This window comes from Lactuca saligna, chromosome 8 (assembly GCF_052625555.1).
Source record: "Lactuca saligna cultivar CGN05327 chromosome 8, ASM5262555v1, whole genome shotgun sequence".
NCBI classification, from domain to species: domain Eukaryota; kingdom Viridiplantae; phylum Streptophyta; class Magnoliopsida; order Asterales; family Asteraceae; genus Lactuca; species Lactuca saligna.
In genome coordinates, this window is record NC_136424.1 from 162,196,958 (window position 1) to 162,218,257 (window position 21,300).

The following is a 21,300-nucleotide window of genomic DNA, read 5'->3' on the forward strand; positions in this document are numbered from 1 at the left end:
AAAATCGGTAACACGGGAGGTACCATTGGAGATTTTACAACAATGATCACGTAAGTTTTGAACTCGCTCAACATAAGAGTTACTGTAGCTAGTTTCCAAAGCCACCAAGGTCTGGCGGGCAATGACGAGACCAATGACTTTCGAGAAGGCTTCTTCAGAAAGTGAAGTATGGAGAAGAATCACTGCTCTCTGATCAGCAGAAAGCCAAGCCGAATATGTTGGATTTGGCAATAGTTTTCCGTCAAAAAGGATTTCAGCTGCCAGTGCACATGTGGATCCATCAATGTGGTCAAGCAGGTTCTGATAGGAAATTGGGGGGGGGGGGGGGGTAAGAAGTTGGTTTTTCCACAACAGGTAATTGGAGGAAGAGAGTTGATTGGTGATGAGGTGTAAAATAGTATTCAGTGGGAGGAGTGTATCAAAAGATGAGGAGGATGCTATGGATCGTCAAGAATGGAAAACAGAAGGGAAAAAAAGAAGAAGAAACGGGTGGGGAAGAAGAATAGCGGGATGCATGATCTAGGCGAGTGATACCATGAAAGAATAAGTCTCCATGACCAATAAGGAGGGGATCAAAACAATTTATAAAAGACAAAGTTACAAGAACAACCCTCTAAGAATAAAGGAAATACAGGAAGGTAAAACATCACAATAAATAAAGAGACTTATAATTGGCTAATATTTTTAATATTTTTATCATTTCATTTAACTCTTTTACAATTTATATTAGTATCTAGTTAAATGATTTCATCATTTCATCTTCTCATTTTGGTCGCCCATTCACCACAACCACGGTTTCAATTGAAATGTTACATAACAATTTTTTATTATTTTTACAAAAAAAAAAAAAAAAACTAATAATAATCAAAGTCTTAATGATTAACGTTATGTTTGATGCGCCACAACCAACTGAATTGATAAAAATATTAAAAGTAAGGATCTTTCAATTGAGACCATAGTAGTGGTGAATGAAAGACTAAAATGAGAAGTTGAAATGATGAAGTCATCTAACTAGATACTAATATAAATTATAAAAATGTTATATGAAATGATAAAAATATTAAAAATAATGACCTAATATTGACAAAATTAAAATTTTATTACCTTTCTTTAAACGGTTATAACAACCATGTTTGTGTAATATGTACATAAAAGACCTTAGTGACCTAATGTGGATAAAATTAAACCCTTATTACATTTTTTAAACGGTTATAACGACCATGTTGATGTAATATGCATTGAAATAACCTTAAGAACCTAATATTAACAAAGTTAAAACTTTATTACCCTCTTAAGTCATAACCCTATCACTTATCACTGAAGGAATCGCCGAGTTTGTTTTTACTTCATTCCATTTATATTTTTTTTCCCATTTTAGTTTGTATTCTACATTAGAAATTGAGGAATGATTTTATTACTTATTAGACCAGTCTTTATATATAACTATGAAAGATCGATGGTTCACGTAGAATAAAAACTTTTGGTTATGCATGAATAATTGAAAAAAAATGTTGAAAACAAATGGGTCAAATAACTCAAGTGGTCAAACAAGTTGAAAGTCATATAAAATGCATTGAGATGAGGGGTTGTTTGATAGGCCAACTTCGAATCAAACCCAACCTCTTATTACACCTGATAAGAGGTTACTGGACGAAATCAAAGACTTCTATCAAACAGTTAGAATTTCACTGAGTGAGACTAACTTTTTACTGCCTGGTAAAGAGGCTTACAAACAACCCGTTATACTGTCTTTTACAATCATATTTAATACATTAATTTGTAACGGTAATAAAATGTTTGCCGGTCAAACCAACCTCACTCTACTTCCTTGACTCACCCCCACAAAATACTTGTTTTGAGTTTTGACTCACTTTGACATAAAAAGACAAAGTATCGGATTACTTGTTATAAAAAAAAATGGCAAACAAAAAGTTGTAAAGAACCCCCCTTCTCTTCCTTATATAGAATAATCAAATTATTAATAATACATGAAACATACTCTAACCCTTATAAAAATTACATCCAAAACCCAATGCAATACAAGCTAGAGGCCTTTTTTACAGCTACAACAATAGTCAATAGATATTGACATATTATTGAAAGTCTATGTAGAATTGGTTATGTAGAGTAGCAATTGCCCAATGTGAGTTGAAGCTAGATTTGAATGCTACCAACTTAGTAATGGTTTGTGATCAAAAACGGTTTAAACGTCAATATAACTCCAATTGCTTCGATTATATTCAAGATGAAAAATATCATTTGGTCACCTGCGATACAAATTAAATAAACAAACCAACCCATTAAATTTAACCTTTTTCTCAGTCCAGTCCAATGCATACCAAAAGCTTATGCAGTACAAGGGAAAACACGTACCAGGAAGAAATGCTGCATTTTTTCTTTGTTGGGACCACGACAATCTACAAAAAAATAAAATCAAAATAAAATAAATTGAGTTTTGATATTATTGTAAGTCTTTATATATTTAATATTAGAAGCATAAAATTCAGAAAAGAGTACTTGTACTTTCACCATTTTATCAGTTTAGCTACTTAATTATTTTCTATAGTGGTTACATGATTATTATACTTCTTTTGACCATTTAAAGGAAGCTTTTTAACCGGGGAAAATACAGATTAGCACAACATACTTTCACAATTTAATTGTTTTAGCCAATAAACTCCAATTATTTTTTTATTGATTTAGCTTTTCAACTCTTATTATAATAATCACATAAAAAGAATAATACTCACAGTGCTCCTCCACAAGCTGGACCAATGGCTTTGCAAATTGACTGCATAGTCATGGCTATACCATTCGCTGCACCTCTTTGGTGTTGATCCTATTATTTATATTATTCATGTAAATTTGTAAAATATAAAAATTAATTTACACAAATATAAAGAAGGGCTAAATGCCAGAAATAACAAAACACTTTCCTTTCTTTTTATTACAACATTCTACTTTCAACTTTTTTTTTTCCTTATTAATTTATTGTATACTTTGAAAAAAAATTCTAATAGTAGCACTCTACTTTCAGTTTTCTTTTTTTCTTTTCTTTTCTTATGCTTAGAAAAATCTACACAATTATAGCAGTGAAAATTGCTTTGTATTTGGATGACAATGCTATAATTGGGTAGATTTTTCAAAGTACAATGTTCTAATAAGAAAAAATGAAATTAGGCTTAAAAAAAAAAAAAAAAAAAAAAAACTACAGAACTGAGGAGGTGAAGATTACCACAGCTTTATTTTGCAGCATGAATGTCCCTGTTATGATGGATACCTGTTGATGACAAGAAACCAAATTATCAGGATAAAAATAATTATAACAGTTCTTGCATTTTGTATAAATATGTGCAAATCTTATCTTACATTTAGTAATAAACTAACAGTAGCATGCAATTAATGAAGTAGACAGATTTAGTCCCTGAAAAACTTACAGATAAAACATTCTTTATAATGGATGCACAATTTAAAGTCAACGAGAGAGCAAATCCAGTCAACATGGCTATGAATGGATAACTTGTGAGTAGTGGTATAGACACAACCTGTAACATATTCAATCCACTTATCAAACAAACCTCCCATTTTTCAAAAATTCATATATAAAACTTTTTTTTTTTTTTTTTTTTTTCTCTCTCGTGCAAAATCAATACTTACATCAAAAATGAATAATTAGATTAAAGAAATGGTAAAAGAAAAACTAAATTAAAGAAAAACTGCTTACTCCTGCAATGCGAGCTACTACTATGGGGCCAAATATCCTCTCCATAATTGGATACAATGTGAACTGGAAGACAAGAAGTCCAACCCCTACAAAAGGTTGAAAATAAAACATTGTAATAGAAAGAAATGGAAATGGGATGTGTATTATTTATACACAAATTAATGAAACAACATTGTTATTTCTTAAAATTCTTACCTGTAACAGACAAAACTGTCCCTACATCTTCAGTAGTATAATTCAATCCCCCCAAACTCTTAGGGCTCACAGCCCACAATGAGAAAATCTGTAAAAAAAGATAAAAGAAAACACCATGTTAGGGTTTCTTGATTTGATTTTGTTACCTTATGACTGGTTTAGTTTTCTTTTTGTGGTCTAGAATTGTATATAAATCAATAAACTTATAAACCCTAGTTCTAAATCAATCCTAGGGTAAAAGAGGAAAGAAGGTAAACTTACCTCTGAGTAAGCCATGTCATGAAGTGAAAAAACACAGTAGACAATAATAGAAGACATTAGTGGCCAGTTTTTCAGGAGGCTTCCTAAACTTGAATCTTTTCCTTCATTTGTCTTTCCCTCAGTATCATATGAAGCAGACTCCAACTCGTCTTTTTTATGAAAATGTAATGTTTCCTACAGTTTGAGAAAATTAATTAAATGCAAGAGAAAACAACCTATTTTTATTATAGCATCTTGCTTTCATTTCTTTCTATTAAAGCATATATTGTATGTTGAAAAACTTACCAAGTTATAGGCTTATAGCAATATCATCTATTTTTCTTTTTCTTTTTTTTTTTTTTTCATTTTTCAAAGTACATTGTCTAAATAAGAAAAAGAAATTAGGAGGTTAAGAAAAACAGAGAGTTTAAATTGCATACCGGAAGCCACAATGCAGCAATGGTCACAAAAAGTGCAAAAATGGAGATACAAAGGCAAGGCAATAAGTATGGAAATCTGCATCAAAAGTCAAAGTTGTAATTTGTTGCCACTTAAAAACATAATAATAATATAATCATTATTAAGAAATAAGTAAGTCACCTCCCAAATAGAGAATCTGAAGATACTAGAGCAGGAAATTTCTCTGCAGGCTTAATTTAAACCAAAAACAAAAAAAGATAAAAGGAATTAACAAAAAATGTTATAGCATTCTTTCAATCATTTTGCTAAATGTTATATGCAATTAACATAGAGCATATAAAGATACAAGTAGAGATATACACCTGTGCAAGGTAACCTCCCAAAGCTGGGCCAATGATGAGTCCTATTCCCCATGATGTACTAATCTGTAATAAACCACTAATTTGTTAAAAAGAAAATATTGTATATAATCATTAATAAAAGAATTTTGCAAGTGTTTGATAATACATCAACTTGAAATTGGAATCTTATTATTTGTATTAAGAAAGAAAGAAAGAAAGAAAATAAAAGGGGACAATTGCATACAGCTGACAATCCCAAAGCTTGATGTTCTTCAGGGAAAAGTTCACATGCATATGCCTGTTTATTCACAGAAAGTTTATAAACACTTTTAATAATTTTACACATTTTTAAGATGCTAAATATGCAAAAGGAATACCTTTATTGGTCCAAGTAGCCCATTTAAAAATCCAAGAAGAAACCTTGTAGCAATAGCCATCCAATAATTTACACTAAAACCAAAAAGTGTGTTGAAAATAACCCTGAAAAGATTAAAACCACAACAACTATGAGAAAACAAAAAAAAAAAAAAAAAAAAAAAAAAAAGGATTAAGTATACAGAAGTAGAAGAAACAATTTAAGTGAAGAAGTCACTAACACTGTTGATGTGCCCAAAAGAATAACTGGTTTGCGACCATATCTATCAGCCACCACTCCCCAAAACACAGATGTCATTGCCCTTCCAATCATATATGCAGACCCTTCATAAGATTCATAGGGGTACAGAGGGCATTTACGTCTTTTTCTTTTTCAATGTATCAACTTGTTCTATTGATTCATGAAACATAATGGGGGAAAAGTTGCTTACCAACAAAACCTGCATAGTAACTAATGTCCTCCTCTTTCTCCGCAATGTTGAAATCCTTTATCTACAATAGAAATAAAAAAATCATCATTATGACGATGAGGAGGGTATTTTGGTCTTTTGCACAGAAGAGATGGAGATGGAGATGAACAGAGTTACCATGAAATAAAGAAATGGAAAGAGAGATGATATTGGCAATGCTGTAAAGGAAAAATGGAAATAGGTGTTAGATTTCATGCAGCTTTTGAGTAACATTGAAAAATTACTACTAAATACTAATCATTAACTTTTTTAATCTAAATGCAGAATAAGAAATACAAAAACAACTACCATGAACATGACAGTTGCTTACCAACACAGAGCACCACAATCCATATATATACCACTTCCTTTATTGGTAACCCGGTATGCAGTTCTTTATACTGATCCACATTACACCCAGGGCACTTTTCATAATATACCTTATTCAATAGTAGTTTCTTAAACTCCTTCCCACCCATTTCATAAAAGCAAACTAAAATCCCAATTCAACTATCCAACTAATTAAGAGGTTTCTTGTTGATTTAATTTCGAGAAAGGGTGGTTTACAAATAAACAAGATCAGAAATTCCATACAGCTAATTTTTATTTGCGGGAGAACGAAAGAAAAGGGAAACGATTCTGTTTTACTGAAGTAGGGATCTCGGACTCCGATTTGATGTTGATTGATTGGGTTAGTTCTGGACTTTGCCATAATGGCGGTGGTTCAGACATTTTATCGAACAGATGCGATGCAGTGCAATAATTAATGTTCCAACAGAAATTAGGAGATCGGTTTTAATGACGAGATGACAAACGAGCATCGAACCATACTATCGTTTTCTTCTCTTTTACGTTTCACATTTTAAAATGATTCTACGTGGAAGACGTAAGCAACCGGCTATGGACAGGATAAACCGATAATTTTGGAAAAAACCGAAGATTTCCAGAGTCGTGAACATGTGAAATTGTATAATTTGGAGTTTCATTTCATGTAAAGACAAAAAATTTCCATGTCTATTTGTTTGGTAAGGCGGTGGCGATGGATTTTATGATGGCCACGACGGCGGAGGTGTGGTGGTGGTTAATGGTTACTTTTCTTCACATCGACATTTTCTGTCCATTCATTTTTAGCTGTATCAAAAACATCCACACATTCTCGCTTTAAACACAAAATTGTTCCAAAGTTTCATTGGGGTTTGGTTGCATGAAAGTTACAATTCATATTTGTTTTTTATTTTAATCTTTTTTTTTTTTTTTTTAATATAAATATAATTTGGTTATATTAAACTTAATTAAAATACACCATTTAAAGAACCAAATTCTCGAATGACGCCGCTAATCCTCACGGTAGTGGTTTGTTAAAGAGTGGTTTTTTTTTTTTTAATTTTTTTTAACTTATTATGTTTGAAAAATTTAAAATATAATTTATAAACTAGTTTTTTAAAAACCAACTAGCTTTTTATGATTTTTTTTTTAAATCTTAACAAACTCGTAATTAATCATTAAACGTTATTTTTTATTAACTAGTTTTTCAGATATCAACTGACTTTCATATAACAACTAAATTTTTAATTATCAGTTACTTTTTAATAAACAACTAAATTTTCAATTATCGGTTACTTCCATATAACAATTGGTTTTTTATTTTTTTAATTTTCTACTTTTAGCAAAAGTATAATTACTAAATATAAAAAAAAAGTTTTTACAAATAATTTTTTTTTTAATATTTAGTAATTATACTTTTGCTAAAAATAGAAAATTAAGAAATAAAAAAAATAATAAAAATAAAAGGTCATAAAGTCTTGGGTTTGAGACTTGTTAATTATAGTTGATAGGGTTTTTTTTAGTTTTAGTTTTCTTTTTTCAAGAGAGATTTTTACTACCCGGTCAATCTTTTATTCTACCAGGCTCTTCAACAATTGACTTATTTTTCATCTAAAACATATTCGACAAAAATAATTGGAAGCTGAAAACTATAGTTTTTATTTATATATGTTCGGTAAAAATAACTGAAAACTTTTAAACCTTGTAAAATCACATAAAATGACTTATCTAAAACACGTCATTGATTAATAAAAAATATCAATTTGCAAAATTTAAACTAAAAGCTTTCAAAAACTATATGTCGAACACGCCTACGGTGTACATACAATTGTTCAAATGTACATACAATTGTTCAATGAAGGCCGATTAGGTTTCCGAATTCAACCTTTTTGGAGTTGTGATAAAAACCGAAAACAAAAACAAAAACCAGACTTTTAGGTAGCAACTTAAACAAATAACACACGTACATTGAATTGAAACAATTCTTTCCTAATAAGAAATTGGTTTAGTCAAGGAAGAAAATGATAACAACAACACGTTTCAAACCCATGTCACGTTTCTTTCACCAAAATTACGCACAAAACCTATTGTTAAAGAGTGGCCCAAAACATGTGATTTTTCCCTACTTTTTATTAAAAGATTCTATATTTAGATATTTTATTACGTAGTATTCTCAATTTTATGTTATGTTAAAAGATAATATTCTTGTAACATATGTAGTTTGAAAAGCTTTAACAAACATGTCATTTTAAAATTATAATTCAAATATAGTAACGATGGATTGAATAATTATTTCACAAAAAACAGTAAATGTAATATTCCATATCATTTACTGTAAAAAATGTTGATTTAAAATATTTTTAGAGTAAAAGTGCCAAAATTATCATCCTTTTATGTCATTTTCTTTTGTTCTTGAAAATAATCCCTTTACAAAAAGGGATCTTCTTTTATCATTCTTCTTTTTTTTTTTTTAATCTTCCGATTAATTTCATTATACCAGACATGCGTTATTATCAAAACACACATTTTCACTACAATTTCATGTAGCATTCGAGTAACATTGAATAATTATTTACTACTAAACATCACTTCCCTAGTTTGTTTGGCAAAAATAAATTAACTTATTGTAATTTAGCATAGCATGTAAGCAAGTTTTTTATATCGATAAATTAGTTTATAAACTAAAAATTAGTTAAATAAACAGTTAGACATGAGAGTTGCTTACCAGTAGAAAGCACAAGGAACCATATACATAACACTTCCTTTATCGGATACCCGGTTTGTAGCTCTTTATACCGATCCACATTACAACCCGGACAGTTTTTATAGAATACCTTATTCAAAAGTGGCTTCTTAAATTCATTGCCACCCATTTCATACAAATTAAAACCCCAATTCAGCTGTCAAAAAATGTCTAGAAATTGATTCTTCTCAAAAGAATATATGATCATGTTAGTTGAGGGAGAAATGAGAATGATCGGAAATGAAAATGGAAACGATTCTTTTTGTTGAAGTAGGGAACTCAGACTCCGATTATTACAATATAAAATGGGTGAAAAATCAACTTAAGAAACATCGTTATTTAGGCTGCAGATCATGACATCATCACATATGTCACTAATTGAGAGGCCATCGATGGGGACACCAAAGGATAGATGATATCAGAATTCAAATCAAACATTGGGATTTGATTGAATTGATTAGTTGATAGGGCTGGGTGAGGCATATAATCGAACACATGGTGTGCAGACGACAAACGACCACCGATTGGATCTCGTCTGTAGCCGCCAGCACCCACCGCATTGTCGTTTTCTTCTCTTACGTCTCTCATTTTTTAAAAAAGATTCTACGGGGAAGACGTAAGCAAATCCGCGATGGAGATAAACCAAGAATTTAGAATCGAAGCATAAAGCATCGCCAAAATTGTAAAAATGTGAAATCGGTATCTCTTCCCAAAAGATTAATGCTTTAGGTGTTCTTGCATGTCTGTATATGAGCTTAAAGATGAAGTGGTGGTGATAGATTTTACCACGGCGGAGCTTTTTGTCGGCAGTGGTTACTTTCGTTTTCTTGATGAAATGACTCGAATTAATTCCCATAATAGTCGGCGGACGTGGTTGAAAAATACAAGGCTTTGGATTTATTCTTATTTGTACATTTGTACATATATATTCTAACTTTGTATCAAATACATATTTTTTTTACCCAAATCATTAATAATAATTTCCTATAAATGAATAGTGAAATTATTATTAGTATTATTATTATTATTATTATTATTATATACTTGTAATTAATTTAAGACAGTTTAATTTGATTTTTTAGTATGATTTTTGTAACGTCATATTTTATATAAATTCGACTGTTTTATATTCATCTAAATAATAATATGTAATTTTTTCTGAAACCCAAACGGAAAAGTGTCCTCAAAACGACATAATTTTAATATTATTTATTGTTTAAATTTAATTCTTTTGATTCCGTTTGAAATAAAAAAAATCTTCAACTAATCCAATTGAATCTAAAAAATCTATTCTAATAAATGAAGATTTTTTTACACATGTCACACTTTTATTTAATTTGTCAAATGTTATTTTATCGTTATTTTAATTAATTTTTTTCACATATAATTTTATGAGTTTCATATTTTATTAAAATTTATATAATATTTTAATATAATAATTACAATAAATATAATAACAAATAGATATCAATATAATTAATAGACCTATCTTCTAATTTCAAAAGTTCTAAACTAAAGCTCATTAGTTTTATTTATTTATTTAACTTATTTATTTAAATTTAAAAGATAAGAAAAAACATTTTAATTATAATAATTTATTATTTTTCTTACATTCTTATAAATTCAAAGTTTTCAAATATTTAAACTTTCATATATATATATATATATATATATATATATATATATATATATATATATATATATATATATATATATATATATATATATTAAATTAAATTAACACATGTAATACATAAATCTCACAACTATTGAAAAAATAAAATAAAATAAATTAATTTTTTGAAAAAAAAAATATATCTTTTAGGGATTGGTTTTCCTTTTTAGCAAAAATGAAAAAACACACACCACATAATACTTACCCACATTTAAACGGACAAAAATCTCAGTTGGCAAAAATGAAATGAGCCTCACGTTTCAAACTTATGTCATGTTTCTTTCACCAAGATTGAAAAAAAAAAATAAATGAATAGCGACCCAAACCTTTGATTGATTATATCTATTTATCAACTTAGACCAATATGAAATATTATAATATCTTGTTATAACCAGGTTATTTAATTATTACGTGTTTTTATAAATTTTGGGTTATTTTAAAGAAACAAGTTTCCGATATATTGTTGTCTGATGAACTTTAATCACATTATGTCTTTAGTTTTTAAATGTACATAAAGACAAAATGATAAACGAATTAAATAATGATAAAAAGAAGATATTCATATACATCAAGTTTCTGGTATATACTACCATTCATGTTTTAAAAGATTATAAAATATATAAATTATATATTTTTTAAAGCACAGATAAATTATAAAACGTGCATTATGTTTTTCTTTCGGAATTGACAAATTAATCTAATCTTAAACTACTTCTAAATTTGCATTTCTCCGACAAAACTTGAACCGTCAACCTCAATCAAAGATGGTAACACAGCAATGAACTAGAAACCTTTGGATATATATATATATATATATATATATATATATATATATATATATATATATATATATATATATATATATATATATATATATAATAAATCATTTCCCTTGTGAAAAGGCATTTTATCTAATATATGCTGAACCATTTGTGTACAAATTGCTTGATTTAGGATTTGTTAATTTTATTTTCGACAGTCATTAACTAAGGCGGCCACACATGTCTCGAGTTGCAGAAAACACATTAAAATAGGAAAAACCTTCAAAAAGATTTTATTAAATTCTTTAACTTTTGAAATTAATAATAATAATAATAATAATAATAATAATAATAATAATAATAATAATAATAATAATAATAAGGCATTAAATTCTTGTTTTTGAAAAGTTATTTTCCATATTTTACTGATAAACTCATATTTCTTTTACAAAATTTTCAAATATATTTTTATATGTATATTTTCATTTAACACTCTTCTATGTCATTTTATATGTTCTTATCTCACTTATCAATTTTACAAAAGATGATTACTTTATCGGCAACATATAATTTATAAGACAAAAACTAGTTCTTAGCTGAAACTTGAAATCAACTTTTCAAGCAACTCTATCAAACATATCCTTAATTAAACTTGAAGGAATAAATAAAAGCATTTGCAATATACTTACCAACACATAAGACCACGATCCAAATAAAAATGAGCTCCTTAATGGGTAACCCCTTTTGCATCCGTTTTTGACGATCCACTTTACAACCCGGGCAGTTTTCATGGTAAACTTGCTCCAAAAGCTCCTTTTTTAGCTCACTGTTGTTCGTCATTTGTTGAATCAAGATTCAACCCTTTAAACAAATCGCACTTTCTGTCTTTTGATCTGAAATCAAACCGAGTTTTTCTCCTCGTTCTTTCTCTCGGTAGAGAAAAAGAGTCGGAGGAGGAAAATGGAATTGGGCAAGAAGATAAAAATCTACGGACTTCACTCAATAATAAATACCATAAGTAAGTTACAATAATGGTCCCTGAATTGTTACTAAATTGGCAATTTAAACCTTACTAAGTTATGACTTTAGCCCTGTAGTTAATAAGTGACAAAATACTCCCTCCATGTAATAATATTATGAGTAAGTTGGTGAAGAAGTGAAGATGGAGAGTGGTATGTGTTGATGAAATAAAAGAGTTGGTTTATAAGTTAAACAAGTTTATTCACCTACATTAGTTATGTATGATTTAATGAATAATATCGGATACACAAATTTTGACTTGAAATATTTTGTTTGATAGAAATATATAAGGTGTAAATGAACAGAACGAATGCAAATAACGGTTTGTTCATGTTCGTTCATTTAAGTTAGCCGAACAAATGAACAAACACAAACGTATAAACAAACGAGTTTACTTGTTCATGTTCGTTCATTTAACAAATTATAATGTTTATGTTCGTTCGCTATGTTCTTGTACATGTTAAACAAACAAAGGTAAACAAACACAACTGAACATATATAAACATAAATGAACATATAATATAGTAATGTAATAAACATAAATGAACATATAATATAGTAATGTAATAAAAAAAATGAACATATATAACCCTAATAAACTTAAACAAACGAACATAAATAAACATAAACGAACAATATAAACACCCGTTCACAAACATAAATGAAAAAATGAGACTACTGTTCATGTCCGTTCATTTAACTAAACGAACAAGAATGTGTGTTCAATTTTGTTCATTTATTAAATGAATGAACATAAACGAACTTTCCATCAAACGGTTCGTTGAAAGTTCAGTTCTTTTAGAGCCCTAAAATATATAATTGAATAATATTTTATAGTTATATAATTGAATAATATTTTATAGTGACTTAATGAGTTCCATATGGAGTGTTGTTTCATATACCATCTTTGCATCACACATTGGTTTTCTTATTACGAGGGATGCAAATAAGAGATTTTAATGGGGTTTGAGGAATACATTGAACCCAATCCAAAATTTCATCCCCAATTTCTTGCCTATATATTCATTATACCTATCGGGGAATATAAATACATCATCATCTCATCTTCAACGGATAATGGTAATTTCTAGGAATTGGGATTTTGTTGGAAAAAAGTGGTTTGTATCTCCACTTCGGAACCAATAACAAAGTTGAGCTCGAGCTCAAATTCGTAATAGTTTATTACAAGATAACTTCATTTTGATATATGGCATGCGAGTCAAAAGAAGTTGTTATGAATGGGATATTGATTGTTAAAGTATTGCGTTAATAAATATTTAGAAAGTTGAAGGGCATATGAAAACTATAGAAATTAAACATTTCAGCCACGTTATATGTGGTTGAATTAGAGCTTTGAATAAATAAACACATGAGCAATAACCTATGCTACAATATAAGCTAAAACATTCTTTATTAGTATACAGAAATGTCATATAAAATCAATGGAATAAAAGTTTTCCCTTTTTTCTGATGACACTTGTTTCTTCCCATTTATGTGACAATAGTATAATATTATGGTTTTATATTTGATAATAGTGACTTTTTCAAAAATCTAGTCATTGTGATTAAAATCAATGTTGTTTGTATATATTAAAATTTATAGTCCAAATAGAATTATAGGAAAAAGGAATCACACACATTCTTTAAACAACAGAAATAGCACTACGATCACAAGGCGTAAGTTGCTCAACCCACTGAAAGCGAGTTGACAAAATTCCGGTGTAGAATATATAGAGGCAAATTACATGTATTTTTTAAAGTTGGGACTTGTGCATTTTTAAAGATTTGTTATCTCCTATATATTATATCATGGGAGACAAAAATCCAATACGTTGAATGGGATCTGGTTTAAGGAAAATATGTGTTACGTATCCGGGTGGTAATGGTATTGATCAATTTTGATTTGTATATTTTTTGGGTTGCAAGGTTCGAGTATGGGTTTTACATGAATCAGGATCACTAACATAAGTTTAACAATTATATTATAACAAATAAACATTTAAAGATTACATAAAAATTGTTAACCAATTTTATGTCCATATTCACAAAACAAAAAGGTAAATCAATAAATTTAAGGGGTGTTTGGAATTGCGTTTGAAAAGTATTTATTGATTTAATGATTTTTTGAAAAGCTAATAAGTCAAAAAAAATGTTTGGCAAACTCAAAAGCATTTTTTAGAATAGTTTTTCCATAAGCTTTCAAAAAACACTTTCTAATAAGCATATAAAATGTAGTTTTTTTGAAAATGTTTACGATTTTTCAACTAAAATAACTTTAAAAAACACTTTTTAAGCTAAATATTTTTTAACTTATTGACTTATTCTTTTTCACTATAAAAATTTATCCAAATACTTTCTAAAAAACTTCTTTTACCACCACTATAAGCAAATAAATTTTTTTGTCTAAAAACATTTTTGAAATTCAAAAAACCCTCCGAAATACCTCCTAAATAATTACTAATCATATGATATGATTGAGTGTATTAAAATATAAGCATATGAATGAACGAAAAGTGTCAACATGTTTCTAGTGGTACTTATATTATTTGTACGCCAACATAAACATATGGTTAAATGGGATATTAGCATCTTATATTCTTTTTCGAGATCATAAAAATCCTTTGAAAACGGTTTGTGAGATTTTGTTGTTTGTTACTTTTTTTTTTTTTTTTTTTTTTTTTTCCTTTTCTTTTGGATTATAGCTAGAAAGGTTAGATGGTGTTTTAATTGGGCACGGTGCTTACAAAATCGTAGTATAACTATTTCCTCTATATAAATTTTAGTTTTTTTTTTTTTTTGCTAGTTTTTTAATAAATTTGTCACAGTTCTAAACAAAATGTAAATCAACAGAATAATAAGTAAAGAGTCGAGAACAATAACTAAAGATGTACTACATATGAGTTTATATTGTCTCTAGTTCATATGAGTTTTGATTCCTTTATAATTGTTAACCTAAAAAATTATATTTTAAAAGATTTGAACATGTGCTTTTCTTTACGAGTGGCTAAATTGAAAATTTAATTTTTTTGGTTGTGTAATTTGTAAAACATGGTGGATAAGTCCCTAAATATGTCATATATGTTTTTAAAGCATATATAGCAATTAAGATAAGAACGTACATTCTTAATGCATCATAAGTATCATGGCAGCTGCTAAAACAGTGGTTATTTAGTGATATCTATTTATAGAAAATGTTTATTTTCATGATTATAAGTTAAGGTAAGTGATTCGTATACAACGGTTTTTTTTTCCATACACAACAATTCATACATTATATAGTTGTACAATACAACATTTTAAAGCACCAATTGTTATGTATGGAGAAAAATTATTATGTACCGATCAGCTCTCATAAGTTAAGCATCGTTTTTACACAAGATTAGTAAATATTTGTGTAACCAAACAAGGATTAGTGAATAATTGTGTAACGAATTGAATACATGTTTACTTCATTACCTACATACAAGATAATAGAAAATAGTTATATTTCCATTTAGGTGCGGATATAGGAGGTTTCTGAAAATTTTGTAGCACGGTGTAAAAAAATTTTGCAAAATTTTATAAGGTAATGTAAAATTTTCCACTGGCAGACACGAAAAGTTAGAAAGTTTTAAACGAAAGGACGAATGTCAAAGAACATTTTTTGAATGAACAAAACGAACATTGTATAATACTAGAGGGACTATTTTTGTACCTAGGAAAAGAGGGATGTACTGATAATAATAATTATACAACGATGAGATCATTGCTAACGTGTCTCAAAGTACATGCATGAGAACGATTGGGAGGAATCAAATGAGACCCGTCTTGAGGCATTAATGTAATTTAGCATTGCTTTCATTCAATGTCTATTTACCTTCACTGAGATATCAAATACTGACGGCTAGAACAATACGTTTTATAAATAATTATATCATATCATATTATAAATAAAGCATTTTTTTTCTTACATTATATTCATTTATTATTGAAGTTTTCATTAACTTTTTAATTCTTTCTAATAATATTATAACTTTTCATTAACATTTTAATTTCTTTCTAACCATTTTAAATCATATTAAATAAATAAATAAATCTATCTAAAACATAAAATTATAATTGTTTGGAAAATTAATTTGATTCATAAGCACAAAATATATATTTTCGGTTATATTTTCTAAACAAATATATTGTTGTAATAATTTTTTGAATTATGAAAATACATATAAAAGAACTTTCAATATTACGTAGCTTTAATAAATTTTTATGATTTTAAGATTCAACAAAAAATTATTCGATAAAGATTTAATTTTTGTATAACAAGTTACGTGATTATTAAAAAATAATATTATTGAGCAATAAAATTTTTGGATAACATTTATTTATTTATTGTATGAAAATTAATTATCCATTTGATTCATAAGCATACAATGAATACTCGGTTATATTTTATAAATAAAATTATTTTATAATGAATTTTTGAATCATGAAAATACATATAAGCAAATTTTATATATTACGTAGTACGTAGCTTTAATAGATTTGTGATTTTAGGATTTAACAATAAGTTATTTAATAAAAATTTACTTTTTTGAATAACAAGTTACGAGATTATTGAAAAATAGAATTATAGAATAATAAAATTTTATATAACATTTATTTATTTTATTTACCTAATATATTATTTAACAAGATGAAATTATTAACAAATAAATAAAAGAGTTTGATTAAAATGTTTTCATCCCATATCGATGGTCAGAATAAATAAAAAAATATCTATACCTTTATAAATAGGAAAGACTATAAAATGTTCTAAAGGGATCAAGCTCTAAGAACTTCATTGCCTGCCTTTATGTGATGTTGAGATTATTGTTTGGGAAGTTTGTCTTTGTTGGCAGGTTTCCAATTAAGTTTCTGATATTGAAAAATGGTTTTTTGTTAGATTTTTCCTTGTTAAACTCGGGTTTTCAATAAAAAAAATTATGCAACTTGGTATATTGAGTTGAACAAGTCAGACTTTGACCAAATTGAGTTGAAATCTGAGTCTTTTAGGCGAGGTTGCCCAACCCGCCTCAGTTAGAGGCCAAGTCCGAATAACTTATCCAATTGAATTGGTCGAGTTTTACAACCATGTAACTAATACACTCTTAAGTTCCAACCTTGTAAAAGATGTATCTCTTATCATATGTTTGACCTAATGATAATATTTAAGGTAAAATTTTTAATTTAATATGAAATTATTAATATTATTAATTGATAGCAGTAACGATGTAGCATCCCAAAAACAACGATAGTTTTTTTCTTTTTAAAAATCATTAATCTCATACATCAGATCAGTGTTCTAAAAGGCACGCCATGGCGTGAGGCGTGGCTCCGCCGTTACAAAAAGCCTCATAACGTTGCTGTTAGGCGTGACGCGTGGCAAGGCGTGATATGGCGCGCCATGGCGTGTTATGGCGTGTTATGACGCGTGTTTTTTCGTTTGAGACACAGTTTTTTGCTCTTTGTTATGTTTTTTCTAATCGGAGATACAAGTATTGTGGTTTTTGTTAAAATTTTGTTACTAGTTATTGATCTAACACTTCTAAAAAGTAGTTATATTTAATATAAATTTATATTTATGTGGTAATATAATTTTAAATTAATACAAAATCGCCGCCTTACATCACGTCTTGAAAAACGCTATGGCTCGCCATGGCTCGTTAAGCTTGAGGCTTGACCTTGCCGCCACGCCATGCCTCACGCCATTTAGAACCTTGCATCAGATGTCTCAAAGTCAACCATGATACAAATGTCAAATCATCAGAGTAAAAACAATCATAAGTGTGAAATCATAAGGGGGTGTTGTGCCATCGCCTCCTTCCCCTTCCTTTCGTACCGGAAGTACATGAAACCATAAACACAAATTGTAAGCACAAATATTAGTGAGTTTCCCAGAGTATACATACCAAACATGAAGGGTTTTCCAGCAATACATCATTCCTATGGTGTACATGCAAACCCTAATAGCTTTTGGATCTACTTTGTCTAATGAACATGCAATTGAATATCCAAAGCTATAAACCCTAGATCTAGCATACAATTAATCATATTAGCATAAAATAGGGTTTAGATCTAACCTTTTATTGTTATATAGCAAAACCAATCTAATCATTGGCTTTAGAAAGCTTAGTGCCTCAAGTGTTGCACCTCTAATGGAGTCACAAACACCAGTAAGCAACAAGATGAATAAGAGAAGAGGAAGGAGGCTCCAAAACGTCCAGGAAACCCTAAGGATTCAGTCACCACGTTTTTGGGGCTTAAGGGCTCCTTAAAAAGGTAGACAATTAGGGTTACCTACAAGGAAACCTTGATTTGACTGCTTAAGCCCTAACCAGTCCATGGGCCCCTTGTTTAGAAGCCTTGGACAGATTCTTATGGGATTCCCCATATAATTCGTCCACTCCACCTTCTATGGAGTCCATTAGCGCATCTATGTAATTATCTTATAATTACACAATCAGTCCCCTAAGTTTAATTAATATCTTTTAGCCACAAAATTAATTCTTAACTAATATTAATTAAATAATATGATTTCTCCTTTAATACATTATTCTCTTAATATATTAATAAATCATAATTAAACCTTTCTTTCCTTAATTCATCCTACATATTGCTATGGTGAAGGCAACCCAAAGGACCATGCTCATAATCGGGTCAAGTACATACCGAAATAGTTATGTACTTAGACACTGATCCAACAGTCTCCCACTTGGATAAGTCTAATAACTATTTTGTAGAACTTCAGAACCTGATAAGCAATCGTAGCTTTCAAAAGTCGTTGTCAACTGTGATCTTATCAGATACGTCTGTCCTTTAGATAAGGGATCATATATTCCTCCATTCTAGATATCGTATAGAATGAGACATGGATTTTAATCATTATCTCTATATTGTTTCCCGACATCCGATTTATGACGACTGACAACAGACTACAATTGAACACATCAACTTAGTTTCGGCTTGGCCAAGCGCTTAGGTGTCATCACTAAATTATCGAGGGGCCTAGAGATATCGCTTTTATCCCTCTTTGGGTAAAAGGAATGGATAAACTTTGACTCATAAGCTCGCTTGATGTTACTCATCAAATCACACACAACAATATGTTTTATAACTCCAAGTTACTGGTGTGTTCTCATATTATCAATGTGCAATCGAATGGTAATTACAACTCACACATCTCGGTTTTCAAGAATATACAATATTATCATTTCATAATCACTCATGATAAAAACCATGAAGTGATTCAAGTGAGCATCGATTTAATCCAATACTCTAATCTTATCAAAGCACTCATGAACTCTGCAGCAAACTTATGCTATGTCTAAACACTCTAGACAATCTATAGATAGATTCATGACAGTCTTGCTTCATACCTACTTCCAATGTATGACCGACTGTGGATGTTCGAATAACCTAGTTATTTTGGAAGTCAAAACATGCAAAGTGAAACACCACAATAATACGTAGTCCTATATGGCCTCAAAACTTTTGAGCGTTGTTTGGCATGTCAGACCCAAAAAATAATGGGGTAAGATAAACTCCAAAAGAATCCCACTATATTGCACTAAAAGGTAGTACAAGGCAAGCAGGGTCGATCCACGGAGACATGGGACAAGTGTTTATACCTTTTTGCGTAAGGTACAAAAATAGTCACAAAATGGGGGGAATTTATAAGCAATGATTTAAACTATAGAATAAAGCAATAAGTAAATAACTGATTTAATGAAGTAGATTCAAGATTTGCAAGGACTCCAACTCCATGCAAGACAAATTAGCAATGTGATTCCAAGGATGAAATGATATTTGTTCAATTCTATCTAAATTGGTACATGGAAATGCTAACAAGATCTAGCACCTCCCATTCACCACATTGATTAACCAAAATAAGCTCTTTGATCAATCCTAACCTTACCAATCTAATCTAAACAAGCTCTTAGAATTAGGTTGAAAGATTGCATTAAACTTTATGTGAATGTTCCCAACAACACTCAATACTCCTCATAAGTTTGGGAGCATAAGAATGTGTGAATAAGATTTACACTAAATTCATTCAATATAAATCAGTTTAGTGCTTGTTACCTAGTCCAATTTACAAAACAATTATGGATTTTGCAATTAGATAACTTGAATGATCTAACCCTAATTCAAATGGCCAATAAGAATCACAATTAGAATCAAACATTCGATTGAAACAAAATCAAATTCACTAGATAGAAAATTGAAAGAAAACATCAAGTCATATGATTGAAATCACAACTAGAAGTCAAGACATAAAGTTGGAGAATCTAGGGTTCTAGCCACTCATGACTAGAACAAGATCACAAATCTAGAAAATGAAATTAAAGTTCTTACAAAATGAAATCAAATGTTCCTAGTGTTAATCAACTTCAAAATCCTCAAGAAATTCGCCTTCTCCACTCCAAAAGTCGACCCCCTAAGTAAAAAGTCGGTTCCCCCCTTCAAGAATGGTGAAAAACTGCTTTAAAACTCACGTTTACGTTTACACAGCCCGCGTAAATTAACACTATCATTTACACGGCCAACGTAAACGCAAAAATATACTGCACAGAAATCTACATTTACACGGCCTGCGTAAACGCAAGGATTGCATTTACACGGCCGTGTAAATCTCTATAAAGCCAAAATCTTCATTTCTTTGATATCTTGCTCCTCAGTGCTCCGCAAGTCCTGAAATTTTGTCAGTAACTTTTATTTACCTCCTCCAACAATATCCTACCTCCAAAAGTCCCTGAAATATCACAACAGTATTTGAATGAAATTACCTCATGAAAAACCCCGAAAAACATTCAAAATGCATGAGTTTAGGCCTATATGCAATGTACTTTTATGAAATAAAACTACAAAATGGGTACATGAAATGCACCTAACAAATCTCCCCAAGCTTAAACCTTTCTTATCCTCAAGAAAGAAAGAAAATTTAAACCGGAGAAAATAAAATAAAAGAGAAGAAAAGAAAATCAAAGTTAAACTTTTTTTGAAACTTGATGCAAG

The 21,300-nt window shown here is 29.4% G+C and overlaps 1 protein-coding gene across 3 annotated transcripts; it reads right to left on the bottom strand.

Moving 5' to 3' along the window:
• Positions 1 to 1,932: 1,932 nt before the first annotated feature.
• Positions 1,933 to 12,226, bottom strand: LOC145007953 (protein ZINC INDUCED FACILITATOR-LIKE 1-like). 3 transcript variants are annotated; one of them, XM_078966563.1, is made up of 17 exons: positions 11,937 to 12,226; positions 5,883 to 5,923; positions 5,727 to 5,787; positions 5,517 to 5,619; positions 5,298 to 5,400; positions 5,165 to 5,218; positions 4,942 to 5,004; positions 4,760 to 4,809; positions 4,600 to 4,675; positions 4,181 to 4,354; positions 3,920 to 4,007; positions 3,725 to 3,810; positions 3,438 to 3,545; positions 3,236 to 3,280; positions 2,751 to 2,839; positions 2,374 to 2,417; positions 1,933 to 2,267 (listed from the first exon to the last, which is right to left on the bottom strand). In XM_078966563.1, exons 1-17 carry the CDS (start codon positions 12,085 to 12,087, stop codon positions 2,176 to 2,178), a joined length of 1,428 nt encoding a protein of 475 aa, XP_078822689.1. In that variant the 5' UTR covers positions 12,088 to 12,226; the 3' UTR covers positions 1,933 to 2,175. The 3 variants fall into 3 exon arrangements, with proteins under 3 accessions (XP_078822689.1, XP_078822691.1, XP_078822690.1); XM_078966565.1 differs by lacking the exon at positions 11,937 to 12,226 and adding an exon at positions 8,794 to 9,120; XM_078966564.1 differs by lacking the exon at positions 11,937 to 12,226 and adding an exon at positions 6,076 to 6,586.
• Between the last annotated feature and the right edge of the window lie 9,074 nt (positions 12,227 to 21,300).